General features: G+C 41.0%; 3 protein-coding genes across 5 annotated transcripts in view; 1 reads left to right on the top strand and 2 right to left on the bottom strand.

Moving 5' to 3' along the window:
- eys (EGF-like photoreceptor maintenance factor) overlaps positions 1–6130 on the top strand; it is a 158693-nt gene extending 152563 nt beyond the window's left edge. Inside the window, exons 47-51 of the mRNA XM_085800277.1 lie at positions 379–523; positions 2511–2685; positions 2928–3100; positions 3210–3371; positions 4599–6130. Of these exons, the coding sequence (XP_085656403.1) occupies positions 379–523; positions 2511–2685; positions 2928–3100; positions 3210–3371; positions 4599–5791 (1848 nt within the window). The 3' untranslated portion in view covers positions 5792–6130. The remainder of the gene's footprint in view (positions 1–378; positions 524–2510; positions 2686–2927; positions 3101–3209; positions 3372–4598) is intronic.
- Positions 6131–6235: 105 nt separating this feature from the next.
- phf3 (PHD finger protein 3) lies at positions 6236–17034 on the bottom strand. Of its 2 annotated transcripts, XM_085800279.1 has the most exons (16): positions 16954–17034; positions 15570–15820; positions 15032–15157; positions 13599–14928; positions 12594–12870; positions 12143–12194; positions 10954–11059; positions 10673–10829; positions 10456–10572; positions 10080–10202; positions 9843–9987; positions 9541–9727; positions 9296–9443; positions 9108–9197; positions 8716–8911; positions 6236–8616 (listed from the first exon to the last, which is right to left on the bottom strand). In XM_085800279.1, exons 2-16 carry the CDS (start codon positions 15802–15804, stop codon positions 6881–6883), a joined length of 5025 nt encoding a protein of 1674 aa, XP_085656405.1. In that variant the 5' UTR covers positions 15805–15820; positions 16954–17034; the 3' UTR covers positions 6236–6880. The 2 variants fall into 2 exon arrangements, with proteins under 2 accessions (XP_085656405.1, XP_085656406.1); XM_085800280.1 differs by lacking the exon at positions 15570–15820.
- A 1923-nt stretch (positions 17035–18957) lies between these two features.
- On the bottom strand, positions 18958–24991 carry LOC146973604 (isoaspartyl peptidase/L-asparaginase). 2 transcript variants are annotated; one of them, XM_085800275.1, is made up of 7 exons: positions 24849–24991; positions 23699–23895; positions 22084–22226; positions 21691–21854; positions 21263–21381; positions 20914–21024; positions 18959–20341 (listed from the first exon to the last, which is right to left on the bottom strand). In XM_085800275.1, the coding sequence occupies exons 2-7, from the start codon at positions 23883–23885 to the stop codon at positions 20133–20135; spliced, it is 933 nt and encodes a 310-aa protein (XP_085656401.1). In that variant the 5' UTR covers positions 23886–23895; positions 24849–24991; the 3' UTR covers positions 18959–20132. The 2 variants fall into 2 exon arrangements, with proteins under 2 accessions (XP_085656402.1, XP_085656401.1); XM_085800276.1 differs by lacking the exon at positions 24849–24991 and having other exon boundaries at positions 18958–20341; positions 23699–23894.
- Positions 24992–26323: the final 1332 nt, after the last annotated feature.

Raw genomic sequence — 26323 nt, 5'->3', positions numbered from 1 at the left:
TTTCTCAGAACACCTCAGGTTCCAGATTGTTTCTGTCCAATGATCAGGTAGAACAGGATGTTCCTCTAATGTAAGTGTGGTCGGAAAATGTGCAGAAGCATTCAGATGCTATAGAGTCAGCCGAAGGCCCAGAGGTCCCAAGGGGGTCAATGCTTCGAAGAATTTCTGTCTTTTCAGAGGCAAAAGCACAGAACTGCACTGTAGCAGCTACTGTGGATAATAAGTGGACGCAGGCTGAATAACTCAGTGATCAATCCAAGGTCATACATTTTGTCAGCCTTGCTTGCCAGACTTATAAATGAATTGTGCCCCCACTCTGACGCTTACTGATGTAAGGCTCCAGCTTTAGTATTGACATTTCGACTATGTCTTTCTCAGCTTGATGGACAACGTAACAGGACGGGATCGTCTCCGGGACCTCTGGTGGGCCTCAATGTTTTCAACCAGCTCTTTGTAGGTGGATATAATGAGTACACCCCAGAGCTACTCCCACTTGGCTCCAGGTTCCGGCAAGGCTTTCAGGGTAAGACTTGTACAGCTTCATTACAACCCAACACTGTTGTCTGCAGTAAGAGTACTGGGGGCTGGGAGTTTCTCTCAGGATCCCTGTCTCTTTGTAAGACGAGGGGAAGGTGTGTAATGAAAAGGGAGTAACAGGCTCAGACCGGAGCAGAGCTTTGAGGTTGATTGTATCTGTGCCCTTTAATGACTTCACACCCCCCACAGTTGTGCGTTTGGTGCAAATCTATTCCACAGCTGATAGGTCACTTGAACAAGGGTGCCATACAAATAATCTTTGTCATCATCAGCATCATCGACGCTCTCCTTCAGGTGTAGGAATGTATTCTGCAGGGCATTCATTGTGGCTGCTAATGTGCTGAGCTGTGGAGCAAAATTGCCATAACCGTAATAATGACAACAGCTATGAATATCATCATAACCATATTCAGCAGTCTCTGCACTATTGCAATGAAGCTTGTTATTATAAATGTCATGGCTGATCCATTTGAGGTGAACAACAGCTTTTCATGTTCAAAGACTGGGGGGTGATCCTGTGTGTTTGCTTATTTACCATCATATAATTCATTTTTTCTGCTCACCAACAAAAGGCTTCTAATATTAAATCAGTTGTGGTAAAGCATCACTCCACCCAGCCTGTATCAGACCCCTCCACAGTCCACAGTGTTGGTAAGCACTACCTGAGCCCGGCGACACTGGTGGAACCATAACCTTTCTGCTCGGGATGTAATGAGAACTCATGAGCGTCTAATCAGATCTGTGTGACCTTCCTCGAGCCCTAATCATGATGGCTGGCAGTGAACACACTGATAATGCACTTCACTCCCAGTTATCAACAGATCCTCACTCCCCTGTGGAAAGGTGGTAGAGGAGGCACTGTGGCTGCTGGGGAAAAGAAAAAAATAAATCAGTTAGCCAGTTTAAGCTGTTGATCAAATAACAAGACGTTATAGAACAGGGAAGTTTGTGTTTGTCTATTTAAATTTCATGCTGCTTTGATGCACTCATTTGTTGAAAGAGCTCTTGAACCTGTTGAACCGCAGTCAGTTTTCTACATTCTCAAATATTACCATAAAGACTTTGGGAGAAAAATATTATTCAAGGAACAAGCTGAAAGTTTTGTTAAAGAATGTCTCCTACAAGAACAGATTCACAGCACATTTTCTCTAAGGTATAATTGTCAGCATCAGGTTTATTGGTTCTCTTACAGGAGTCGAAGTGTGCAGCCAAAACAAAAATAACCAGCTTTTGTAATCTTCCTTATAAATCTGCTCCGCTTTTCAGTGGTCTGTGTTTGCAGCACCGCAACCATCACTTGAGTCTGCCAAGTAGACAGCATCATGCCATGAATATTCATGAATGAGCATGACATTTCCCCTGCATCCTGTTTATGCCAATGACTAATGCAGCAGAGAGAAGGGAGTCTGCATGTGCAGATGACTACAAGGCTTGTGCTCAGGCCTTGTATTTATAGAAGGCCCAGTGTGCTGCAGGTACAGGGCCAAAGCAAATATTGTCTTGATAAAATTGAATTATGAAAGCAAAAAAGCAAATATGATGAGGGGGGTGCGTGATGACAGGATGGGGGGGTGACATTTGGATTCTAAACCTCTGAAATCTTGAGTGTGAGCTGCAGAGACTTTATTCCATCAAATTCAAATTCAGCATTGAATAAAGATGTGCAGATTTAAGTATGTATCTTTGATAGAAAACCCTGTGTTGTCACATGATAAAATAAACAACAATCAAAGGGATTTGTCTCCAACACTGCACACATTATGAGAAATGTTTTTTTTTCCTTTTTATTGGCCTTATTTGAGCAGGAAACTGAATTCAGATCCTAATCACATTTTTAGCGTGTGCACCTTTGGTTGTGGTACAAAGAAAAACAAAGGATTGTTGTTTCCTCTGATAATCCTCTTCCAGATAAACGAATGATATCCCACTGACGTTCAGTTTTTGGCTGCTGATGTGTTTGTTCTTTTCAAAAGGGTGCATTTTTGATGTGCAGTTTCGAACAAGAAGAGACAGAAAGTTCCAAGTGCTGGGACAGCCTGTGGGACATCCTGCCTTCGGGCGCAGTGTGGGTCAATGTGGAGTCACGCCGTGTGATCATATTCGCTGCAGGAACGGGGGAACATGTGTGGACTCTGGCTCATCTGTGTAGTAAGTGGGGAAAATATAAACAAATATTTGGATTTTGTTTTCTGATTATTTTTAATGATTCCACTCATGAATAACACATAAAGGCCTCATTGTTGAGTGGCCTTTACCCGAAGGCTCTGATATGCTGTGTTGTGACTAGACAACAATAACCTACAGAGAATCGGTTACACAGTGCAACTATGGCGAAAGGAAACGCTGGTGTTTACAAGCTCCTCACAGCGTCTGATTGTGTCCGTCTGCAGTTGCCAGTGCCCATTTGGATGGAAGGGAGCGCTCTGTTCCGAGACCGTGTCTGTGTGTGATGTGGAGCACAGTCCCCCTCCTCTGTGCGCCCACGGCTCCACCTGCATCCCTCTCCCAAGTGGATATACCTGCCAGTGCCCCCTCGGGACTGCAGGGCTCTACTGCGAGCAAGGTTGCATCACTGAACACAAACTGCATCATTAGATTCTTTACTTATTTATCTCATAAGACGAGACCACCGCTGTTCAATTATTAACAGCTGTGTTGTTTTGCCCGTTCAGCTGTGACCATCAGTGATCCATTCTTCAGCGGGAACCTGTCTTCATGGATGTCTTTCCCACCGATGAGCATTAGACACAGGACTGTTTTGCAGCTGCAGTTCCAGCCTTTGTCACCAGAGGGCATCCTGGTCTACACTGCACAGCATCTCAGTGCAAGAGCAGGTGAGGACATTGACTTCAAGGCCATTGTATTAATCATCTTCAATTAATAAATCAAATTAAAAAAGAATTAAATGAATGAATTAAAGGCTGTGTTCACTAGGCAGAATGCTAGAGTGTAAGAAGCATGAAAACTATGCCACCATAACCCACATAATGTGATCCAATCATCATTTGTTTCAGGGGTATAACAAAAGAATGGTACGTACATGATAGAATATTTGCACTTAACCCTATAAATATGCTCCATTGTGCAGATGAAGCAATTTAAAAGCAACCTCCACAATTGTATAAATTCATAGAAAAATACCCCTTTGAATGAAACTGTATTGATAACACAATACAGTAGGCCTACTGGATCTAAACTGGTATCACTGTAGCTGATGTGTTGTGAACGGCTGATTTTAGTAAATGTTGTGCTAAATGTTTAATTAGCAGCATTTTGCAGACAAAGTATTCCAAGAAAAAAAAGATGACAAAACACAGTTAAATCAGAGTGTCAGTTCAGTTAAATTGTAAAAACAAAACAAAAAAATGTGTTGTTCCAAATCTGGACATCATATGAGGAATTTGAAGAGGCTCAAGGTGATTCTCAGGAAGGCTTGAAAAGAAAAATATTGTTCTGCTTCTCAAATTAAGGTTCTTTTATCTGTCTTCTCTTTCAACTTGTTTCTTGAGAAATGCTGGAAGGTTTTACTTCATTGAGCCTTTAACAGCTACTCAGATGATAGGATTTTTTATTAAAATTGATTTTTGTCACAACACACTGCACTTCAAACTAACACCCACAGATTTACTTCAAACACAAGAGACTTGGAATCTGCAGAGACAAAAAACACTCTTTTTACTATTATTTGTGTGTAACACAAATATGAAGTATGTAGTATGTATGGAAAATATGAAATGCCAGTTTATGTGAGCTTGGTTTCAGGTTATTAAATATAAATCCATGCTGCTCTGGGAGGCTCAGAGAAGATAACATTCTGTAGACATATTCAGCCTGTGAGAAGGTTTCTGTTCACTGCTCTCATTGTATCTGCAAAGTTAAACCTTTATTTTTTCAAGCCTTACAGTTTCTAGCAGTGTTTGAATGTAACATTTAAAAAATTGAACTCACCACAAGCAATGCCCTTGTAATGCTGCTCAATGCTGTGATCTAGTTTCTACTGTACAGATAGTTTTGTGCACTGACCTTGTGTTACTAAACTGCCGTTTTGTTTCTTCCTACAGGAGACTTCTTATGCCTCTCCTTGAAATCTGGGTTTGTCCAGCTGCGGTTCAATCTGGGTGATGGCACTCACGTGCTGCAGTCCGCCGGGCGAGTGGACTCGCGTGGCAGGACGTGGCACACAGTGAAGGCTGGCAGAACTGGTCAGCGAGGCTTCCTCAGCCTGGATAACAAGGAGGTTATAGAGAACGTGACTGAAGGGATGACCACCCTCGATGTTGCTACAGACATCTTTGTCGGGGGCGTGTCCACTCTCAGTTTCGTCTCCACTGACGCAACCGAAGGAGAGCCAATGGGCTTCACCGGCGGGCTGAGAGAACTTATAGTCAACGGTCAAGAGCTGGAGTTAACAGAGACGGGGGCAGCAGGTGGAGTGAACGTAGGGGACTGGGACGGGACAGCCTGCGGGTTCAAGCTGTGCCAAAACGGAGGTCACTGCAGGCCAACAGGAAGTCACTCATTCACTTGTATATGCCCACCATCATGGACCGGCTCTGTGTGTAACCAGTCTGTCAGCTGTACAAACAACATGTGCAAACACGGTTCCTTGTGCACTCCATATAACATGACTTCATACCGCTGCATGTGCCCCTTAGGAAGGGGTGGGAGGTTCTGTGACACACAGATATCCACAGACACACTCAAGTTTGTGGGAAACTCGTACGTTCGACACCTGGACCCGAGATACAACATAAGAAATTTAAAATACACACAGGTGTCCTTCAGTTTCCGCACGAGCTCGAATGCCAGTCTGATCATGTGGATGGGAAAGGCAGAGCACGAAGATGACGACTACCTCGCAATTGGACTCGAGAGTGGCCACCTCAAATTTGCAGTCAATCTTGGAGAGAGACTTTCCCTCCCATTGATTTTTAGAAATATTACAGTGTGCTGCAACAAATGGCATAATGTCTCCCTGTCTTTAAACAGCACCATTATTCAGGTGTTACTGAACAGTAAGAGAATCCTTTTTGAAGATGTAGACCCATTTGAGCGTTATGTGGCCTTAAACTATGGGGGTCAGATTTACTTTGGTGGGTTTGAATTACACAGAAACATGTCAACTGTCACCTCTGGGTTGTTTCCAAAGGGCTTTGAAGGAAGTCTCAAAAATGTTCATTTGTTTGAAGATACCAAGCCAGTGCTGTTTCTCAAAAGTAGTGAAGGTTTTAATGTTCATGAGGGTGATGAATAGTGGTGAAAATTTAATTCTTCTTTACAATAGCTGAAAATTTCCCTTGTGACACAAGCTTAAGCTATAATGATGTTTTATAATGCCCTTCTAGTGCTACACACAAGGAGATTTGTGTAAGACTTGAAATAGTTGTTGGGTTCTAGTTTTTAAAGGAAAGTTCATACCAAACTATATTGTACAGCTTGTTTCTTCACTTCTTATCTCAGGAAACTTTTTTTATGGCTTATTGAGATTTTACTCATATCAACTCAGGTTCATTGTCTGAGTCAGAGCTGTGTAAAGGAGAAACTTCAAAAACACATCATCTACCATGAATTTGAGTTTCTTTATGTCTGATTCTTTGTCAGACACAAAAACTTAACTGTCTCTGAAATCACTGCACTACTACAATTCAAATCTAGTAACCAAGATGTATTTCCCTTTAATAGAAAGACATGTGAGAAGTTTTTATAATCAACAATAAAAAAGGATTAGCTTTATTACGAACTGTACATAAACACACAGTGCAAAGGCACGCTTCATCTCTAATGTATATTACAAGCCAAAATGTACATACTTTTTCAATAGAAAGTAAGTTTATAAAATATTTAAGCAATTCTGTTGAAAACAACGCAAAGCTGCTGTTTAGATCCATCTTCAGTTAAATGTTTTCTGTTACATTCATTCCAAATGTTTGAGTTCAACTTAAAACTTCTCACCAAATGGTCCACACATGAGCTGTAGGTTAAGAGACTGTGAGAGCATTCACTGGCATTTGTAGTCGCTACAAATGTACAGTATGAACAGGAGAATAAAAAGTTTAAAAATTTGAAAACATTCCAATACTGCGTTGTTCTTGGTCTGAAAGGAATCCATGATAATCATCACAGTCCCTCTGAAATGATATCTCAATTTTACTTTACCTTCAATAACATAAAATGGAACTTCAATTAAGGAAATGGCATGTAAGCTGCAGACCGGTGTATAAAATGACAAATAACTCCACTACAAGTGGTTTGAACCAGCCGAGTGACCAGCGAGTTAACAGCACTTCTCAAAACCCTGAATACTCGCTAGCAGGGCTTATAAAGCAAAACAAAAGCAACATAGTTATGAGTAACTGTCTTTTGAACTTCTGCGTCCATTCTCATAATCAGAGTCCCGCCTATGTCTGTGTCTGTCTCTGTGACGGCTGCCGTGGTCATCGCTGTGGTGCCTCTCTTTCCTCTTCTCACTGTAACGGTCATCTGAATGTCCATGGTGCCTGCTCCTCTCTCTGTGCTTGTCGTCATGGCTGCGCTCGTGCTTTTTCTCCCTCTCCCGGTCTGGATGTCGGCTCTTTTTCCCGTGATGGGAGTCCCTGCGGTGGCCGTGCCTCCCGTGTTGGTCTTTGTCCTCTGTGTTTCGCGGCCTCTCCCACGGGTCGCTGTACCGCTCCTCCAGACGCTTGTGGTCTTTGGCCAGCGCTGGAGGGTGCTCAGGTGACTGAGAGTAACTCTCAAGTCCTGGGATAGCGTGTGAGGTGCTATCCTGAAGCCACGGCGAGCTATGATTCTGATCCTGGGCATTTGGGGTGGGGATGGTGTGAGGAGCTGGGCCACCTGTGTAGTCATAGCTGCCAAGTACCTGAGGCTGCTGCTGTTGCAGTGGGAATGGTGCTGCACTGGTGTATGCTGGGAGATCTGGTACGGCTTGTGTTTCCGGTGCTGCAGGAGGATGTACTGTTGGAGATACTGCAGCACCAGTCTGGGACACGACAGGATCCTCCTTTTCACTAGAAAACGACTGAACAGCACTTTGGTTTTGTTCCTCAAGCTTGTTCTTAGCCTGAGAAAGCTGTAAATATCCTTGGTGAAATGGTGTAACTGGATCATTTCTACTGCTGCTCAGCACAGGAACAGGTTTAGGATTTGAAGCAGCTGGGTGGCTGGCTTTATCTTTTTGTAGCACCGTTGTTTTATCGTCAGTCACACTGGAATATGCTGAGGATTTTTTCAATATTCCGCTTAAAGGAGGTTTTGAGCTGTTTGTGGGATCTGAAGCAGCCTGGGATTTTGATTGTGACAAAGAATTCCCTTCAGACGTTGCTTTTTCAGTTTCAGACAAAAGGCCAGCATCGCCTTTGTTTGCAGAGGCAGCACTGCTAGTTTCAGTCCCACATGGAGCTGTTGACAAGCTTGCCAGGAACACTTCAGTCGATACATCTGGAGGCTTATCTTTCAGAGAGATAGGCGCGCTGTGGGTCACCACTGCAGCATCTTTTACTGATGCCTTGTTAGCTGTAGATGTATCAGTCGGGCTGGAGAGCTCTGGTTCAGCTTTGGCAGGTTTAGCCTCTTTCTTCTTGATGACAAAACGCTCCCGTGGCGCAGCAGCTGTTAAACTTTTGGAGTTTCCAGTTGATGCTTCAATTTTCAGAGCGGGTTGGGTCTTCGGAGCATCGTCTGCTGTTGTTGCAAGTTTTCCGCCAACATCTGGCAGAGGTGGTAACTCCCCACCCCAACCTACCAATACACCTGGAAGAAAGCGCAGTGGCTTCTGTGATTCCTGGTTGTTGGTCTCCTCTGATGCAGATGGCTCTTCAAAAGCCTCCGTAACTGGCTCATCAACATCTTCAGTAGTGTTAAGTGGTTTGTCCTTCTCTTTTTTGTGCGTGGCCGTCAAGGAAGACAGGAATAATTTCTCATCCTCCTCTGTTGCTCTGGTTTCTATAGTGGAGATGGTGACAGGCTTGATCTCAGGAATAATCCTGGCAGTTTCATTCATGTCAACAGGTAGAAAAACCTTTTTCGATCTCTGGCGAATTATGAGTCCAAGGAGAAGGTTTGCCCGGTTGTTTTCTAAGCCTGTCAGATAAGAAGATTAATTAAAAGATCAGGAATGTCTGTGTAATACGATGTAAAAAATGATTATCTATGTGGAAACAGATGCAGCGTTCAGGTTACCTGGCCCATCAAAGGGAACAAGCTGATGTGGAACTTTTTCAGTGGCACCCAAAGGAATGAGATACATGTCCTTCACTTGTTTCAGGTTATTGGACACCACCCCAAAACGTCTACGACTGCTGAAGTAGGCATACAGAAGAGTATAGGAGATTTCATCTTCATCTGTCTCAGGGGAGAAGCGAATGAGGCACACCTCCTTTAATGAGAGAAAAAGCACATGTCAGTAAAATCTTCCATCCATATACAAGTGAAGAAGAACATTGCCTGAGCAAAGCATCTGCTGCTCCTCACTGCAGTGAACCACAAGTAATTATGAGTGATTGCATTTAATAACTGTGCTGTGCTTATGAGCTGCATTATCATTTTTAGGAGGAAAACTGCCAAAAACTCACTTTAGTTCCACTTGCTCGAATCTTTTCCAAGTAGTCCCACACCGTCTGTGGACTTATCCTCCCGCCAACCTGAATGCTGTCTGGAAGGTCCTATTGGGGGATGGAAAAAACCATCAAACTTAAAACTGTACTTTTCAACAGCGACTAGCTATTAAAACTTTTAATATGCTCTGTTGTGTTCACTTTACCTCAGTTATGTTATCCAAAATGCCTGAGACGGGGAACGCTTTTGTCACAAGTCTTGCCACATTGTGCATATGAATAAATCCTCGCCACAGGGACTTCAGGGTGGAAAGGAAAGCTGCCTCGTCGTCTCTTCCAGCTACATGATCTGACCTGTGACGAGTACATTATCAATGAGGATCTACTCGTAACTTGCAAAAAATAGCTTACACATGAGAACCACTCAACAGTGTCTGATACAATGACATACCTTCCTTCATAGCCCGACTGAGCATTTCTAAAGCTCTCCTCTAGTACAGAAAGGTGCAGGTCATCATCTATTGCAGGAGGGGTTGTGCTCTTTGTTTCTTCTGTTTTGGTGGACTGCCTCCGAACAACTGTTGTAGCTACTTTGACCACTTTGGTGGGTGCCTCCTCCACAGGGGGCGCCATACGACCTACAGAAGGAAAATGGGAACAAATCTTTGATTAAGGAGATATATACATTAAGAAATATGTTTGGTTTTTTTCTTTTTAGGTGAGATGAGGTTTGTTCCTCATGTCAGTGTTTACCTGTACAGATTTTGCAGTGTAGGTCAAACAAGTGAGACTTGTGCTGGTTGGTAGTGTCTTTCTCTGTCTTGGTGCTGTCTGTTTTATTCTCTGGGGTTTTTGGAGGTTCTACTGAGACTTCTGTCACTTTTGGAGGCAAATCCAGCTGAGGACATGGGTAAAAAAAAAAGACACATCACCTTCTTTTACTTAAATATAAATAATTGAGTATTGAGTACTATTTGACTTGTCCCTTACCTCTATAGGGTCAGGTACTTTCACTGGTTCTTGGCTTTCAATTTCAATTTCACCCTTGTGTGTGATCTTGGTGATGGGTCGTCTCTCTGCCTCTCTTTGCTCTTTCTCAATCATCTCAATTGCCTGTAAAATCAGAGATTTATTGCTTTAAGGGGGTGATTATTATTATTATTATTTTGCTTTCCAAAACACAACATCTATTAAAATGAATAAACAAGGACAGAATGTTAATAATACAATATAGGTTAATATAAAGTACTTTTTTATACCAGGATTATTGTCAACTATTCATGAATTACTGTCTGTTATCAGGGTGTGTTCATGAAATAACTTTGGTGAGAAATTATAGCAACACAGCATGTGCAACATTACTTACATGTCGGTTTTCCCTCTGGCGCCAAGCAGCCAATTCTTTCGAGGCCAGTTCCTCAGGACTCATTCGAATTAGGTTACTAGGAGAAATCTCCCCTTTGAGAACTCTCTTAAAGAGGACCTAAAGGAAATAAAATGGAGATAAGTGAGATGGAACTACATTTATATTAAAACTGAACACTAATACACTTGGATTGTATCCGATTTAAAATAGTACTTACATTATTTTTAGTATCCTTAAGGTTAAACATGAGGCTTCTATACTTGTTCTTGTATTTGTTGTCAGTGTCTTTATACAAGTGAAACAGCTCTCTCTCCGTCTTCTTGGCAACTTCACAGGCCCTCTCAACTGAGATGTTCAAATCAGACTCTTTCAACCTAAAATGAAGAAAAAAAGAAAAGAAAACGTCACATTTGTTGCACTTAGGTAATTGTTTGTAAAGCTATTTAATTCCAGCGTTCATCACTAGCATTTATCACTTCCAACTCAAGAAAGACTTACCTCTGTATGAGGATCTCTTTAAGAGAATCACGCACACTTCGTCTAATTGCCTCCACAGACACAGGTTTCTTTGAAGCTGAAGATAGAGTCTTACTTTTTTGAGCGCCTATGAGGACAGAATGACAATATCCAGTGAGCAGCTGAAGGAAATCTGTGGCTACAACGATGGCACAAGAGTGTGCTCAGTGCAAAGCTATGATACAAAATTATATATTGAATGCTCAATGTGAGAAACTCTTTAAACTCTTGTCAAAGAGATGATAAAAGAGAAGTTTGCCTTGCTCTGCACTGAACAAAGCAAGCACATTGTAGATGTGATTGTAAATTAACCTCAATAAGCAAACTTGACCACAACAGTAAGTAGACAAACTGTATTAGGCACTAAGATGACATTGACATTGGCTCCCCAGTATGTAAGCAAAGAATAACTGAAGCAACACAATAAAACTGTGTGCAGCTATTTTAAGGAGTTGCTCACCCTACACACCCCCCCACCCCCCCTCCGTTCCAAAAGTATTTGACTCCAGAAATGTCCTCCCCCGACACTTCAAACTCTACAGAGAACTTTGATGAGTTTTTGAAACATAAACATTGAGCTGGGAGACAGTTTCTGAGGAGGTTACAAAACAAAACTCTAAAACTTTAGTATTTTTGTGCCTTTATTACGATAGGACAGTCGGAGAGAGACATGAAATGGGGAGTGAGAGAGAGGGGGAACGACACAAAGCAAAGGGCTGCCAAGGGTGGAATTGAACCCAGGGCCGCTGCAGCGAGGACTACAGTATAGCCTCTGTTCATGGGGCGCTCGTTCTACCAACTGAGCTATACAACGCCCCCCAAAACCGCATTTAAAATATTCCTATTGGTATTTTTTACACTGGCAACATGCTACAACCACATGTGCCACCACACTGCAATCAAAATTCACCTCCCACCAGTCGACAGGTAGCTGTAGCATTCCAGCATCCCTATTCACTCAAGTGGACTCCAAAAGTAACGTTTATGCTCTCCTTCTCTATCTAATTAACAGCCACATTTTAAAAGCCTTTAGCATAATTGTGATTAATTTTGTTCGAGCAGGAAGTACAAAGGTCAAATAAAGTTTGAAGGGAAAAAAAACACCCTGTGTCCTTCTGTGTTGTAGTAGCTGTCTTCATTTGAGCTTGTTTGTTAGCCGGTAATAACATACCTGTTTTATGGGCTGCATCTCTGACATCTGTGGACTGCCTTCTGTCGGGGTCCTATTTTAGGGTAGGAGTGCAAAAAGCACATTAGTCATACTATTATATTCTCTGTCATAAAGAAAGAATATATCAGCAGAATGTGAAAAAGGCCAACAGGTAACATGAATTCTTCTAACCCTTCAGCCAAATATGAAAAATAGGGTGAGTTTTATGTGCAGTAAAATGTACAAAACTTTAGTGAGTACACTGTGTTAACCACACACCCCATGTGCAACCCTCCTGCTAAGTAAAAGCAAAAAGACAACAAACCCTTGTATAGTGGTAACACTGGCTATGATTAATATCAGAGGATGAATAGGCTGGGGGAAAAATAGAATTTCTGTTGGATGTGAAAGATTTAAATTTCTTCAATCCATGACTAAACATTTCATTGTAAACTCTGGCTCCACTGCTTACCTTTCTTACAGGTCTGACCCCCCCTGATGTAAGAGTCTGGGAGGGTCCTGGTCTGGGCTTGGGAGGCAGCTTGAGATCCTGCACCTCAGTCTTTGCTGGAACCTCTGGTTTGGCTGCACTCGAGGGCTCAGGCTCCACTTTTTTGCTTTCCTCCTCACAGCACTTCAAGCACACGTACATCTGGTCCTCCTCCTCCATTTCACGCACTTTCGTCAGGTCGAGACCAACGCAGTCACCATGGAACCAGTCGTCACAGCGACCGCAGCCTACCATGAACCTAGACAGAGTAGGGCTATTATTAAAAGTGTGTTTGCAAATGAGCCTTTTGAACCCTCAGAGTACTCTCTGACATAAATTCATATTAAAATTCCTTTTTGTTTATGCAAACATCTGCTTATCATTTTAACCACGCTAAGGCAGTGATCTTATAATCATGCAAATACTGTAGTTCACTGGCTTTCACCTTTGCTCCATCATGCCAATCATCTCAAAACTTAAACCCCTTCAAACATTATGTGCTGGTAAATGTAGAGCTTTCAACTTTTCAGTGTAGTTGCAGTTATATTGTCAACTCAACTTAGACCTACAACATACACTAAGTCTGTGTAACAAACTAATAACATGCCTTTTATATTTAATACTGTACAGTGTTTCCCCCAGAAAATTTGTTAGTTAAGGTGGTGTCTGACCTGTCGACGGGGGGGGGGGGGCGCGGATCTGTTGACGGGGGGGATCGATCGTCGGGGGGGGGGGGACGCACCGCGCCGTGCCGTATTAAGTTTCGCTTTCAACACGCGCTGCTGTTATGCATGCGCGCTTCTCTGTGGTGTGTATGTATGTGAGAGGATGCGGCCATCGTCCGACGGGGGGGGGTGGCGAATATCGCTACATTTTTTTTTTTTAAGACGTTAGTTTAGGCGGCAGCTCTTTGTTGTTAAGGCGGCCGCCTTAACAACAAAGAGCTGCGGGAAACCCTGCTGTATTTGGGTAAAGAGAAATACTTACGTGTTATTGTGGTGTTTCTTGCACAAGCCACAACAATTGTTTCCATCCCATGTAGTGTCGCTGTTTGCTGGTTGCTCCTCGGCCGTTTCCTTCTTCACAACAGGAGCGTTATCTGGAATGAACAGCTGCGGCTCATCCACAGAGATGCTTCTTGTATTTTTACTTTTCTGTCTTTGAAGGATCTTTTCTGGCTTTTTCAGTTTGGCCTTTTCCTGACCCACTTCTTCAGGCGGTTTTAACGTATGGCTTGGATGACTGTGTGCTGGCTGAGCTGGCTGGAATTTGGCGCTATTATTCTGAGGAGGGGTCTGTTTGGCTGGTGCCTGCTGATCACCAACACGGTTGCTGGATGATGGGCTCTTCTTCACTACTGAGCTAGGTGAACTTGGTAATTTTGGCTTCACTTTACCATCTCCTGTTCCCTGTATCTTTTGCACTTTAGTAGCATGTTCACTTTGGGCGTTTTCGGCCGGCCTTTTCAGTGGTGCAATGTCTTTCTTTTCCTTTAGCGATTTCATTTTGTGCGGGTCACCTCTTTGGATGATTTTCGACGGCGTGGTTTGGGCTACTTTCTGTTCCTTAATCATATTGCTGGGTTTACATGAAACCAAGTCCTTATTCTTGTTTGGAGTCAGTCCTGGTTTAAGCTTTAGTGCATTTTTGGCCACGATCTGTTGCTTTTCCTTACTGTCAGTCTCACTAACAACAGTTCTCTTGTCCTCATTGCTTTGTGGCTGTTTGTTGTCATCTTTTCCTTTAGCGACTGACTTTTGCTTCCCAGAACTGCTCTGATTGTCAGGCTTCGTCTCCTGTGTGCAGGGGCTCCCTACTAATGCCCCATTAGAGGTCTGCACATCATTAGGATTCACATATGGGCCCAGCCCAAGCGCTGCATCATCAGTAGAGCTCTTCTCAACTGCATCCATTTCTGCCGTGTTCTCAGGTACGGGACACTGTACAGTGACAGCTTCACCAGGCAAGACAGCAAAACCTATGTCCCCAGCATATGAAATACCGTCATCAAAGCATGCAGCCTGGCTTGTGTCAATGGTTTGTGTATAAGAGGGTCCTGGAAGCAACTCGATCTTGAATCCCCCAATTGTGACTGTCAACCGTTTCAATACAACCGAAGGATTTAGCCATAATCCACCATCAAGATCACCGACATTGATGCGCCCTCCCATAATTAATTCTTTCTTTAATTGGGTGCCTTTAACTCCTTTCTCAATGAGAAATGACTTCTGCAGTCTGTTGGCTGGTTTCCTTCCTGGTCGTCCACGAGCCATGGTGTTTGTAGATGTAGAAGCAGGTTGTGGACCACCACTATATCCTGTCTCAACAAGAAGAAGGGAAAGAAAGAAAGAAAATGTGTCACACCATCTCAAAATGAATGTCACTTGTGGATACATAAATGTAAACAAGCACCAACTTACCGCATACTAAATTACGTGAAAGTTTCTTCGGCCTGCCAACAGGTCGTTTGACTTGACTTGTGGACTCTCCAGCTTCTGCAGTCAGTTCACTGCCAAGACTTGTGGGTGCTGAACCTTCATCGAGACCTGCCAACAACAGCAAAAAAAATAAATGTAGATTATCGTCCTGTGAATCAATAGGAGGTGCAAATATTCTAAGAAAAGTACAGCAAATTCACAATAACATTTTGTCACAGTACACAAAACATTTCTGAACCACAACTGAATTTTCCTCACTTGCTGTATCCATTCAACTTTCCACAACGTATACAGCTAGAAACATTTGGTGTCGTGAATTTGCTCTCAAGCTCTCAAATAAAACACTGCTTGAATATGATATCTGACAGTACAAACAGATGTTGACAGTGAGGATTTTCCCTACCCACCACCATATAAGGAGTCAGAGGTATAAATCACAACTGAGAAAAACCAGAGCAGGTGCTGCTGATTCATAAATAATGTTGGCGAGTAATTATTATAAACTAAATACATAATCTACCTGTAGAGCCAGTAACCTGAAAAGCGGAGTCCTCATTGTCCAGCAGATTGAACTGAGAGCTTGCACATCCAAACATAGGATCTTTGTCACTGAGCATGTTCTTCAGTGAATCTTCCAGTCGGAGTCCTGAACCAAACTCATTACTGGCTTCGCATTCCAAATTTTGAGCTACTATCAGGGAGTCATCCAACTGGTCACTGGGTATTAAATGGTTAAAGGTGTCCACAATATCCATGAATGCTGCTGCCTTCCTGCATCAGAACAACACAGAGTGCAGGAAAAGCAGGTGTCAAGTAACTCATTTTGATTATGCAAAATTACGTTGATAATTCTTCCAGACACCTACCATGCGTTATGCCAGTAGCAGAGAATATATCTCAAGATGGTCTTACTGGCAAACCAATGACAATCTAAGCAAATAATCACTGTTTATAAAGGGCAAACTAGTTTGAGACAACTTCTCCACACTTGCGAGCAGTGGTATAACAAGGTTACAGAGGCTTGTGTATAGTCTGTAATGGACCGTTGTTACATTAGAGACATTACAACAAATATAAAAACAACTAAGTTGTTGGTCAGATGTTAATGCTACATGTCCAGCTGTCCGACTACGTTGAGCCAACGTCGCCTTGTTTTTCTTTTTTTTCTGTAGCCATTGCAATGGGTCGTCAATGTTTACATAGCCTACAATCGAGCACCGTTGATGCGCTGACGCATGTTTAAATGAATGCAAGAAAACCATTTCCGTGGTCAACTTTGGCAGTGTGTAAGGAGTGAGGCTAACGTTAAATGACCCGCAAGTTAGCGTTTTCAAATCAAGTACAACTGCACAAAGGCCAGAACTGATAAAGCATGTACACAAAAACATTAGCTACCTAAATCTCAAACAGAAAAGTATGGACATCTCTGTATATTCATGTAATATTATCTAATGCAACATAATGTCCATATGACAGAGTATGTGTGGTCAGGTTCTACCACTGAGATGTTAGCTAGTTAGCATGCTAACGTGACAACAACCGCTGCAGAGCGCGTTGGTAACGTATGCTACCAAGCTAAAGCTAACTTAAGGTGGAAGTTACAACCCTAGGGAAGACGCATTTTTAAAATGAAACAGTATATTTATGAACGGCATTCACGTCGATTTGTGTGCGTGTCGGCAAAGCGGACACAAGTTGCACAAAACCTGTAAATATTTTTATTGCACTGCTCGATGCTAAATCTGTCATTCAGGCTTGCTAAGTCGCGTTAGCATAGGCCCTGGATACCAAGTTTGTTTGTAGCCTGGGAGCTGCTAGGCGAGCACGCCCACATGCAGCCGTCCCTAACGCCTGCAGCTGAGATATTAACAAATATCTTGGTGCACATATAACTAAACACTCACCTCTCCCTTGCTGCAAGGCCGTGTCCAGTTCGCGTGAGGTTACATACTAGCACAGTTGGTCCCAGTAACTTCCTCCAACTCAGCCGTCATTCGCCCCTGGTGCTGCAAAGCCCCTGACAGGCAGCGCCGCTCGTCACGTGTCTTGTGTTTACAGGTAGCATGGCAGCCGACAGCTCAGGATAAAAAAAACTACTCCTCTCCTCTTATTATCATCTATCTGAAAGAAAAAAAATAGGAGTCAAGAAGAGTATGATTGAAAACTTTAGAAATCAGGTAAACAGCTACTATAAGGAATAACATGAACGGAAGCTGCAGCGACTGCGAGAAAAAAAAAGTTTTAGTTTAATATCCATCACAACCACAATATTTAATTTGGTTTACTTTGTATTAATATTTGAGAGTCCTAGTTATTTGTGTGTGCCTGAGTAAAACTAGCCTATCCAAAAAACTTTAGTGACAGCTGTGTGTGATGTGTGTGAATCCATGTTTATTGTACCTATGTGATGTTTTAGGAGCCTGATGCATTTTGACAGAAATGTCAGACAAAGGTGCCCGGCCCTAATCAGTGCCACTGCACTCAGGCATTTCAGTTTAGTTTAGTTTAGTTTAGTTTAGTTTTATTATTGATCCACTGCCTCAGCAGCGACTATTCTTCCTGGGGTCCTAAAGGTTGCCATGGTGATCCTAATTGCTTATTTCATGAATGAGACATTCGGTTGAGAGATATCTCAGATTGAAGAAGAGAGATTGATAGGAAAGTCGAAAGTGATCAATCAAATTGAGCTGTAGTTCAGAAGTTCCTAAACAAACCAGAGACAGCAACCCTCCAAACAAATAGATTTTAATAAGACAGTTAAGATTAAATATCAAATAGGCTTATGTAGCTATTCAATAGGCCTACCCTGCATCGTGATTCTTACCAGTCCTTTAATGTGATGCCCAATATCAGTGCAATTCAAATCAGTAAAATCCAAAGGAATGCTCTCCAAAAACATAATTCAATTCAAATGAATTAATTAAATACATTTGAAAATATTCAGATATGTTCAGTTCAAATGAATTCCAACAAATCAAGAAAACTTGATTCAAATTCAAAGTTGAGGGGCAAAAACACTTACCTGGGGTCTTATCCTCAGCAGTTGTCTTGCACCCCCTGCTGTCAAACAGCTCCTCTCAATAAAAAGCCTCTGGTTCTTGAACCTATAGTCAGGGCCACTCTCAGCTCAGGCTCTGTAGTAGATGTCCAGTTCACGCTCCCAAAGGCTAACTGGTTAACTCACAATGATCTTGGTAGGATGTTCTGTACCACAATAGCCAATATACACATAAAAATGACATTATTAAACGTTGCCTGGTGGAAATCTAAAAGGTAGGCTATCTGTAAGCCACTATGTAGAATGAAACAGATAAGTTAGGGCTTAATTTAATTAGGCCTACAGTAGGCTATGTCTGTATGAATGTAGTAGGAAGTGGCCCCCTGTTGTTCAATTTAACCATGCTTAATAACACTGTCCATAATGATGTTTTGTCTTCCTTCTTTTTGTGAAAGTCAGACGTTTGGCTGCTTTACTGTGTCAAATGTGGGATAGGCTACTCAGGTTTCGTGGAGTCCTTGTCCTTGCAGTGTTTCTCTACCCAGTCTTTCTGATGAGTTGTGGAGGTTGAATGTGACTACACAATACCTGCTCAGGTATGGTGTTTTCTTTTCTACTTGCATCATCCTACCGACTGTTTTGATAAAGATGTATTCTGTGTTTGAACTGTCCGGGGTAGCAGCCTGTTGTACAGGATCTGACCTCGATGCCTCTGTCTTTCAATGTCAAGACGAGAAACTAGCTGGTTTGACAGTGGTGAAGAAATTGGCATAAGCAGTGAGAGGTTGACTGTGTATAAGAAATACTTGCATTTGCCTTTGTAAAAATGAATCAACAGTGCAATGTAGAGAAAATGAGAACTTTAAAAGCTATTTGATGTAAACATGTCCATTTATTTCCTTTTTATTAAAGTGAAAAGATAAAATATCACATCCTGCAGGACAGGAGTTACCATACAGTCACTTACCATTCTTGGGTTACCTTCTTTAGATTAATAGTTAATAGTACATTCATTTTAATATTATAGGCTACTAAAGCTTAAAACCTGTCACTACACCTCTGACTATGGATCACAGTTATGTTCATTTACACTTCTCATGGAAAACAAACGACATGGATATATGAAAACAAAATGATTGAGGTGAAATTGCACTGCACACAATAATTTCTAAATATTCATTAATGAATTTTTGTGGATTAATAAAGTAATTCCTATTTGTATAATTCATATTCGTATTTGTATTCATATTCGTAGAAGATTTATCTAACCCCTAACCATCTAAGAGGAATTTTAAGTGCTAATTCTGAATCAGTTTTGTTAACAGCGAGTATCTCTAGTCAAGCAGCCATTGTTTCAAAGGCTGAAACCAGGCCAACAATGCTGCAGGCCGAACAAAGTGAGCTCATGAATGAGACTACTTCATATAAAAACAAAAACAACAGTGCACTCAAGGTGCTTGAGGAGCACTTAAAACCAAACAACTTATGATGGAAGTGAATGACCTTTAGTGAATATAAAGTGACAGATACATTTCACAGACAATGCAACACTTCTATCAGTTCATCAGCTCAGATTGAAAAGCTCATTTCACTGAGTGCTATGCAATCAAACAAATAATCACTAAAATGGGGGCTGCTCTCCTGTCCCACTATCGGGACAATTACAGCTCTCTATCCTAAGGTCAGAATGAAGTATGCACAAAGACTGACTACTGATATGCAGTTTACTGACGGTCCATCAAATCTTAGAAATAACACCTGCACTGACACCTGTGTTTGCATTTGTAATTATGCAATAACACAACCAGTCAAATGGATGGATTATGTGTTCCATTCGCTGAGATTCCTCAAGACTGTAAAATGTATCTTATCCATCCATTACAGATTGTTTCCCTGTACATTATGAACAGTATGTAGCTTTTACATCACACATTAGACAGGAGAAATATTGTTTAATATAACCACAGAGAACAGTAGCTAATATAAGCAAGACCAAATGTGAAATTGCAGAAGAATATGTGGAATACAGTTCTCCATTATACTGTTTAGTATAATGAATAATTTGGACAAAAACTGTTATACTTATTATGTGGACAGCTGCTCTTTAGACCTTGTATTTTGGTCTAATCCATACCACAGAACATCACTTTCCACAGCAGCCCAAGCCATCCGTTCTGTGGTAAATGTGGCTGCCCACTGCCCCGATGGAGAGACCACAATCACACCTCCTGCACCTCGAACACGGTCTCCCATGTACTGCAGAGACAACTGTGAAGCATCTGCTACTGATTTACCTGGAGGAAGAAGAAAAATAATCCAACATTTTGAAAATTTGTTTACACCCCACCCTCCCAACCCCCACCTGAATTCATACCAAAGTTGGAACTACCTAGCTCTACGTCTGATACCATTGCAAATTCAAATAACTTCCCTTAATGATAGAATTGAATGTAAATAATTGATAACTACTGTAACTGAATATTTTACAGTAATTAAACTAATAAAGACAATTTTAATCCAAAGAAACCTTTACTTTCAAAAATGTATCATCTCTAGCCTGTGAATATTCTCATTCATCCAGGTCATAGTTATCTCAAGGAAATTTCAATCGAACGCAACTGGACTTGGTTATTTGTATTATACTTTATATACAAATAACCAAGTCCAGTTGTGTTCGATTGTCATCTAGGTTTTTACTTTCATGCAACCAAAGTCTGTGTAGAATTAATATAGTTCTATCGCATCTGTGATTGAATGATTGATGACCCCCCAAATACAAGTGGTGCCATTGAATTATACATCAATATTATTGTATACACTGATATTGTTATATATTAAGTTGGCATTATTATACCTGGATATTTACCTTGTTCTATGTGTGAAAGAATGAGTCTGGCCAGTGTGACTTTCATAATGGACTCTCCATGACCAGTACAAGACACTGCACCAAAAAAGTTGTCTGCATATCCTCCGCAGCCTTGTTTCCAAGAGAGAGCATCAAAAAACAAACACACACAAAAATTAAGTCATATTTTAAAAAGCTATCAATGATAGGTTAAACTCACCAAAGATTAACAATGTTGTGAGTAGAAATCTTACATCTCAACCTGTTTAGAAAAAGCATTTGAAACGATGGTGTCCTGTAAATGAATTTGTTTTTTAGCTCATGGTGTAAAAGGTGTTATTTGAAAGAGTAGAAGTTAACAAAGTCGTACCAATAATGGGAGAGTCTCCTACACGGCCAACCATTTTATTTCTGATCCCTCCAGTTGATGTTGCACATGCAACATTACCAGCACAGTCCACAGCGACTGCCCCAACTGTATCATGGGCCCTTGAATAAAGTCAAATAAAAACGATATTACCCAAATTGCTGTAACAGAGAAAGCACTCAACATGTCTGAGTTAACTTCGAGTTGTGCCTCTACACTGCAAATTAACAGCACATAAGTTAAAAGATAAAGCGAAGAGATCTGTAATTGTGTACAGTAAAGCATTTATATTAATAGTGTTCATTCATTCTATTTCAAGATACTGTCAAGCTGTTCAGGCTGAAAAGATGCTGTATGTGTCGAGATTTATGAGGAAATTAAAGTCCAGACAAGAATGTGTCAAAATAAAGTGAAATACTGCAGATACCTACCAGTGAGAGTTGAAATCTTCCATTACACCAGTGACATAATTCTTGTGTTTCTCCCATTCTTTCCTCTCATACTCAGTCACCAGTGTCTCAGTGGGAATTGTGGCCACACCGATGCTCTCTGCAAACATGTTTGCACCTCTTCCCGTCAACATGGCGTGGGCAGTCTGAGGGTTTTTTCATGGCAGCAAACATGGAAGAAAAGGTGAACATTTATTTCATTAAATTCACTTTGATATGTAAAACTAATCAATTCATTGCACACAGAAGCTCCCCTCTGGAAACTTTCATAATAAAAGGATATAAATCAGTATTTGAATCTCTGTAACTCTGTGAGTGTAAGTGATGTCCTACTGTTTCTGTTCAAGAGAAACTAAAGAGTATTTGAGATGACACCTTCTCCATCACTGCCCGAGCCAGCGACACAGGGTTGGCAATGTTCTTCACACAAGACACTGCACCGCTGGCAAGTGTGCTTCCATCCATGATGATGGCATCCAGCTCCACTTCTCCATCAGTATTTAGTGCTGCTCCATGCCCTATAATTAAATGTCACAGCCAGTAACTAACAGCAACAATGGCTCAGGCAAATATTTGATGGAGGTGTTCTCACAAACAGCAAACAGTGCTGGTAAATTGTTGCGTGCTAATCTAAACTAGATGGCCTTAGTCAGTGCTTAGCAACTGAATAAAATCTAACAACAATTACAGACAGTAATGGCAAGAGGCTAGAGATGTGTTTTCTCTCCAACTTTGTCCACTGAGAACTATAATGTTAAGTATCCATCTGGGCTTACATTAACTGCTCCATCCTCCACAAGTCCACAGGGTGGTGAGTGACAGTGCAATACAAAACAGCACCAATGACTGATACAGTGTTCACACTGACAGAAATGTATAAGGCTTATATGGTTGATGCATTCTTCTGATTGGTCCTTTTGGTCATGCTAATGCCTTCACAAGATCAAGGTCACTGTGACCTTAATCTCTGACAGTCATCCATGAGTCAAAGTGATTTCTTAATGCCAAATTTGAAGAAAAGAATTAGAAAAGAACATATAAAAGAAAGGATGGATGGAATGAGGGTCAGTCTGAATACATAATAAGCCCCGGCTGTTACCAGTGCATCGGCACAAAAATACTGCCCATTCACAATATGTCAGTGGTCATGGTCGAGACCCTAAAGTGAACAGAAAACTGCTCAGGCTTGTATTCATTTTATATTAAATCCAATTTATCCCAAAGATGGTTATGTTAATGTCAGCAGGAGCTGCCTTCTATTCTGTAAGGGGTACAAATCTAATTTTCTTTTCTTTTTATATATCTTTTGGGGCTTTTTTGCCCTTAATGACAGGATAGTTGAGAAAGACAGGAAATGGGAGGCAGAAAGGGGGGCAATGACATGCAGGATATTGCCACTTGGCACGGGATTCAAACCGGGGTCGCCTGCAGTGAGGTCTATAGCCTCAACACATGGGGCGGGTGCAGTACCAACTGAGCTAAACACCGCCCCAATCTAACTTTCTTTTGGCAAGTTGAAGTGAACACTTCTCACAATTGGTGGAATGTGTTTAGGGAGCAAATGTAACATCATTTAGACAAAACGAATATATTTAGTGACATAAAATAAAATGCTGATTTGAGTTTTGTTCAAATATCTAGGACATAATCTGGATGATGAAGATGAGCCCCATAATTAGTACAGTAACCACCTCTGCTGACTCCCATCATCATCAACACCTATGGGGTCCAGGTGGATGTTGACATCACCACCAGCAGATGGAGACAGAGGACAAGAGACCAAGCTGACTGCAGAAGAGGTGAACATTGACCAGCTTCTGTGTGGACAGTTAGGAAAGTGTCATATTTATTTTTTTATGATGAGAATGAGACAGGGAAAGCACCAACACCTGTGGCCTCCATCTTTTTTTATTTTTTTTAAAAAATTTTTTTTACAAAGATCAGTTCATCATATCTCATAACATAATGTGAATACTCCCATGTAGCCTACCTGCATTAAACACAGTATTATCCTCCAAAGTTCTCACAGCTGCCTCCACAGCATCCACTGCATTCCCTTTTCTTTTCAGCACAGCGAACCCTTCTCGTGCAGCAGCCTTCACACCATCAACAGAGGCCTCTGCCAGTTCATCTGGTATGGCCCAGGCCCCCCCATGCACAACTACAACTGCTGACATCTTAAGGTTCCTGTAGGGGAAAAAGGTCAAGGTATAGTATAACAAAATGTACAGCTAATGAAATACTGGTTTTCTAATAAACCAAACAGTAGTCTCTCTGCCTTTGAATTTAAAATATAAACAAACTTTGTAGCATTGCATTTCTTTTAAAATTGGTTTGACCGAGAGCAATAAACAAAATACAGTTAAATACAATTTATGAGAACTTGTACAATACTTTTGTGATATGTAAAATTGGAATAAACCAATCAATGTTTCAATTGGCAAATATGTGGTATGGCCATTTTTAAAACTCTTAAAACCTTTCCCCCAATTTCTTTAACATTTAAACTGTTTTTAAGCAGTTATAATAACATAAAGTATAATTAAGAGCTAGGCTACTTAATGGATCTTGAGGTGAGACTGATTTGTCAGCTGCTATTTCCAGGGTCAAAAATCACCACTTGAAACTTGACAGTATCAGTCATTCACAGAAAAATACTACTTGAATCCTGAACTCATCTGCACCACTACATTTTCAGAAAAGTCGTTTTCATGCATACGTGTTTCAGCTGATCATTTCTGACCACATATTGAGCTATAAATGATTATCATTTATATTAGCCTACTTTTACTGTATTTCTCTCCTCCACACTTCTCTTCTATCTGATCTTTCCAAACTTAACCTGAGTCACTGCAACATAGACACATTCATTTGAATGAGTAACTTATGCAATAGCTTACTAAGCCATAACACTTAGGCCTAATGGCAGGAGCAGCAGCCGCCTTGCACCATCAGTTATATTTACAGCTGCTGGCCACACCTTTATAATTAACCGTAATCATCTTCTAATCAAGACTGGATAATCTCTTTAGTCATTTTATGAAACGTGCAGCTGATTCCTTCATATCCTGAGAGTGGATCTGACTTTACCAGGAAATACGTGAGAAAAACACTGGACCTAAACGGACGTAAACACTTACTTGTCTTTTATAATAGTGCAACAGCTGGTTGAGTCAGTGTGTGCAGATTTTAATGAGATGATAATATCCAAACATCCAACAAGTCCTCACGCTTCAGAAACGCTCCGCCATGTGAGACTTGACAAATGTTTTGCTCAAGTTCATCGGCCACTCTCACACTTATGACAAGTCTAATATCGTTCAGCCAGTCCGACTTCCGGTACCAGCTTTCAAAATAAAACCCGTGTTGACCAATTTCATGACCCTTGGGAGCAATCATCAATGAAGGTTAGTGGGCAGATATAGGCTAGCAAGTGTGTGTTTTTTCAGATGTCAGATGAATGAGTAAGATGCAAACAGAAAGTTTTCAGACTCCGTCACTTTGTTATTTTACAACTTCATATGAAATTATTAAATTCAAGAAGAACTTTCCTGGTTTTTACAAACATTTTTTCATTTAAGAATCATAGGAGCCACCGTATCTGTTAAGAGAAATCCTAAGTCCTCAACAGATGGCTTCAAAACAGAACTTCTTCTATTTCTTAATATAGAGAATACATTGCAAATTGTTTATCAACAACAACAACAGCAACAACAGCAACAACAACAACAACAACAACAACAACAACAACAACAACAACAACAACAACAACAACAAATAGGGAAGACAGAGGATGATTGTAACACGTTTTGTCTCTGCTCCTATAACTTGCATAATGTTCATGGTAGGGCTGTCACATTTTGACACAAAGTCCCCTCATTTGTCCACTACAAATAATGCCTTTACTGTAACTTCTTAAAGTGGCCAATATCACAGAATTCATTATTTCATGTCAAATGCAAGGAGTGCTCATAATCCATGTAAAATTCCAGGAAAGATGGATAACACTTAACAAAACAACAAAGGTAAAAGGTGTTTGAACCATCCCCATTCCTGTCAGCCATTGTTTGACTACACAGTTAAAAATGTTTTACTCATAAGCACTAACTGTATTTAGAAACTACATACTAAAGAATATTCGTGGGTTATAAATGAAGAATTCAATATTTAATGCTTACCTAATGCTTAATAGTGTGTACTTACTGTAGTGTATTATAAAGTGTTATCCAACTCTAAACTACATACTAATGAGTATTCATGTGTTAATGATTAATTCAGTATTTAATGCTTAATAGTGTGTACTTATAAAGTGTTACCCAGAGTTGTACACTTTTATTTTGAAAACCAAGTAAAAAAAGAACAAACTGTCAGAAGCATCTTCCCAGCTTGATGGAGGCAGGGCTTAAAGGGGGCAAAACGAGGACAGAGTTTATCAGTTGACCAAGCAATCACAATGGGCATAGAAACCTCCTTCTAGCATCAATCACATTAAGTTGGATTCGGTACATCAGTAAACTTCCATGTTCTTGTGAGGGGAGTGAAGGGGGTATTGTTGATATTTGTGTCCAAAGCATAGTTAATCTTGTTTATCATCTCACACTGGGGCTTCAGACAG

This window comes from Trachurus japonicus, chromosome 15 (genome assembly GCF_045865225.1).
Source record: "Trachurus japonicus isolate A0001 chromosome 15, Traja_1.0".
In the NCBI taxonomy this organism is placed as follows: domain Eukaryota; kingdom Metazoa; phylum Chordata; class Actinopteri; order Carangiformes; family Carangidae; genus Trachurus; species Trachurus japonicus.
Note: the sequence above shows the minus strand (reverse complement) of the source record. Positions and strands in the feature narration are given on the sequence as shown.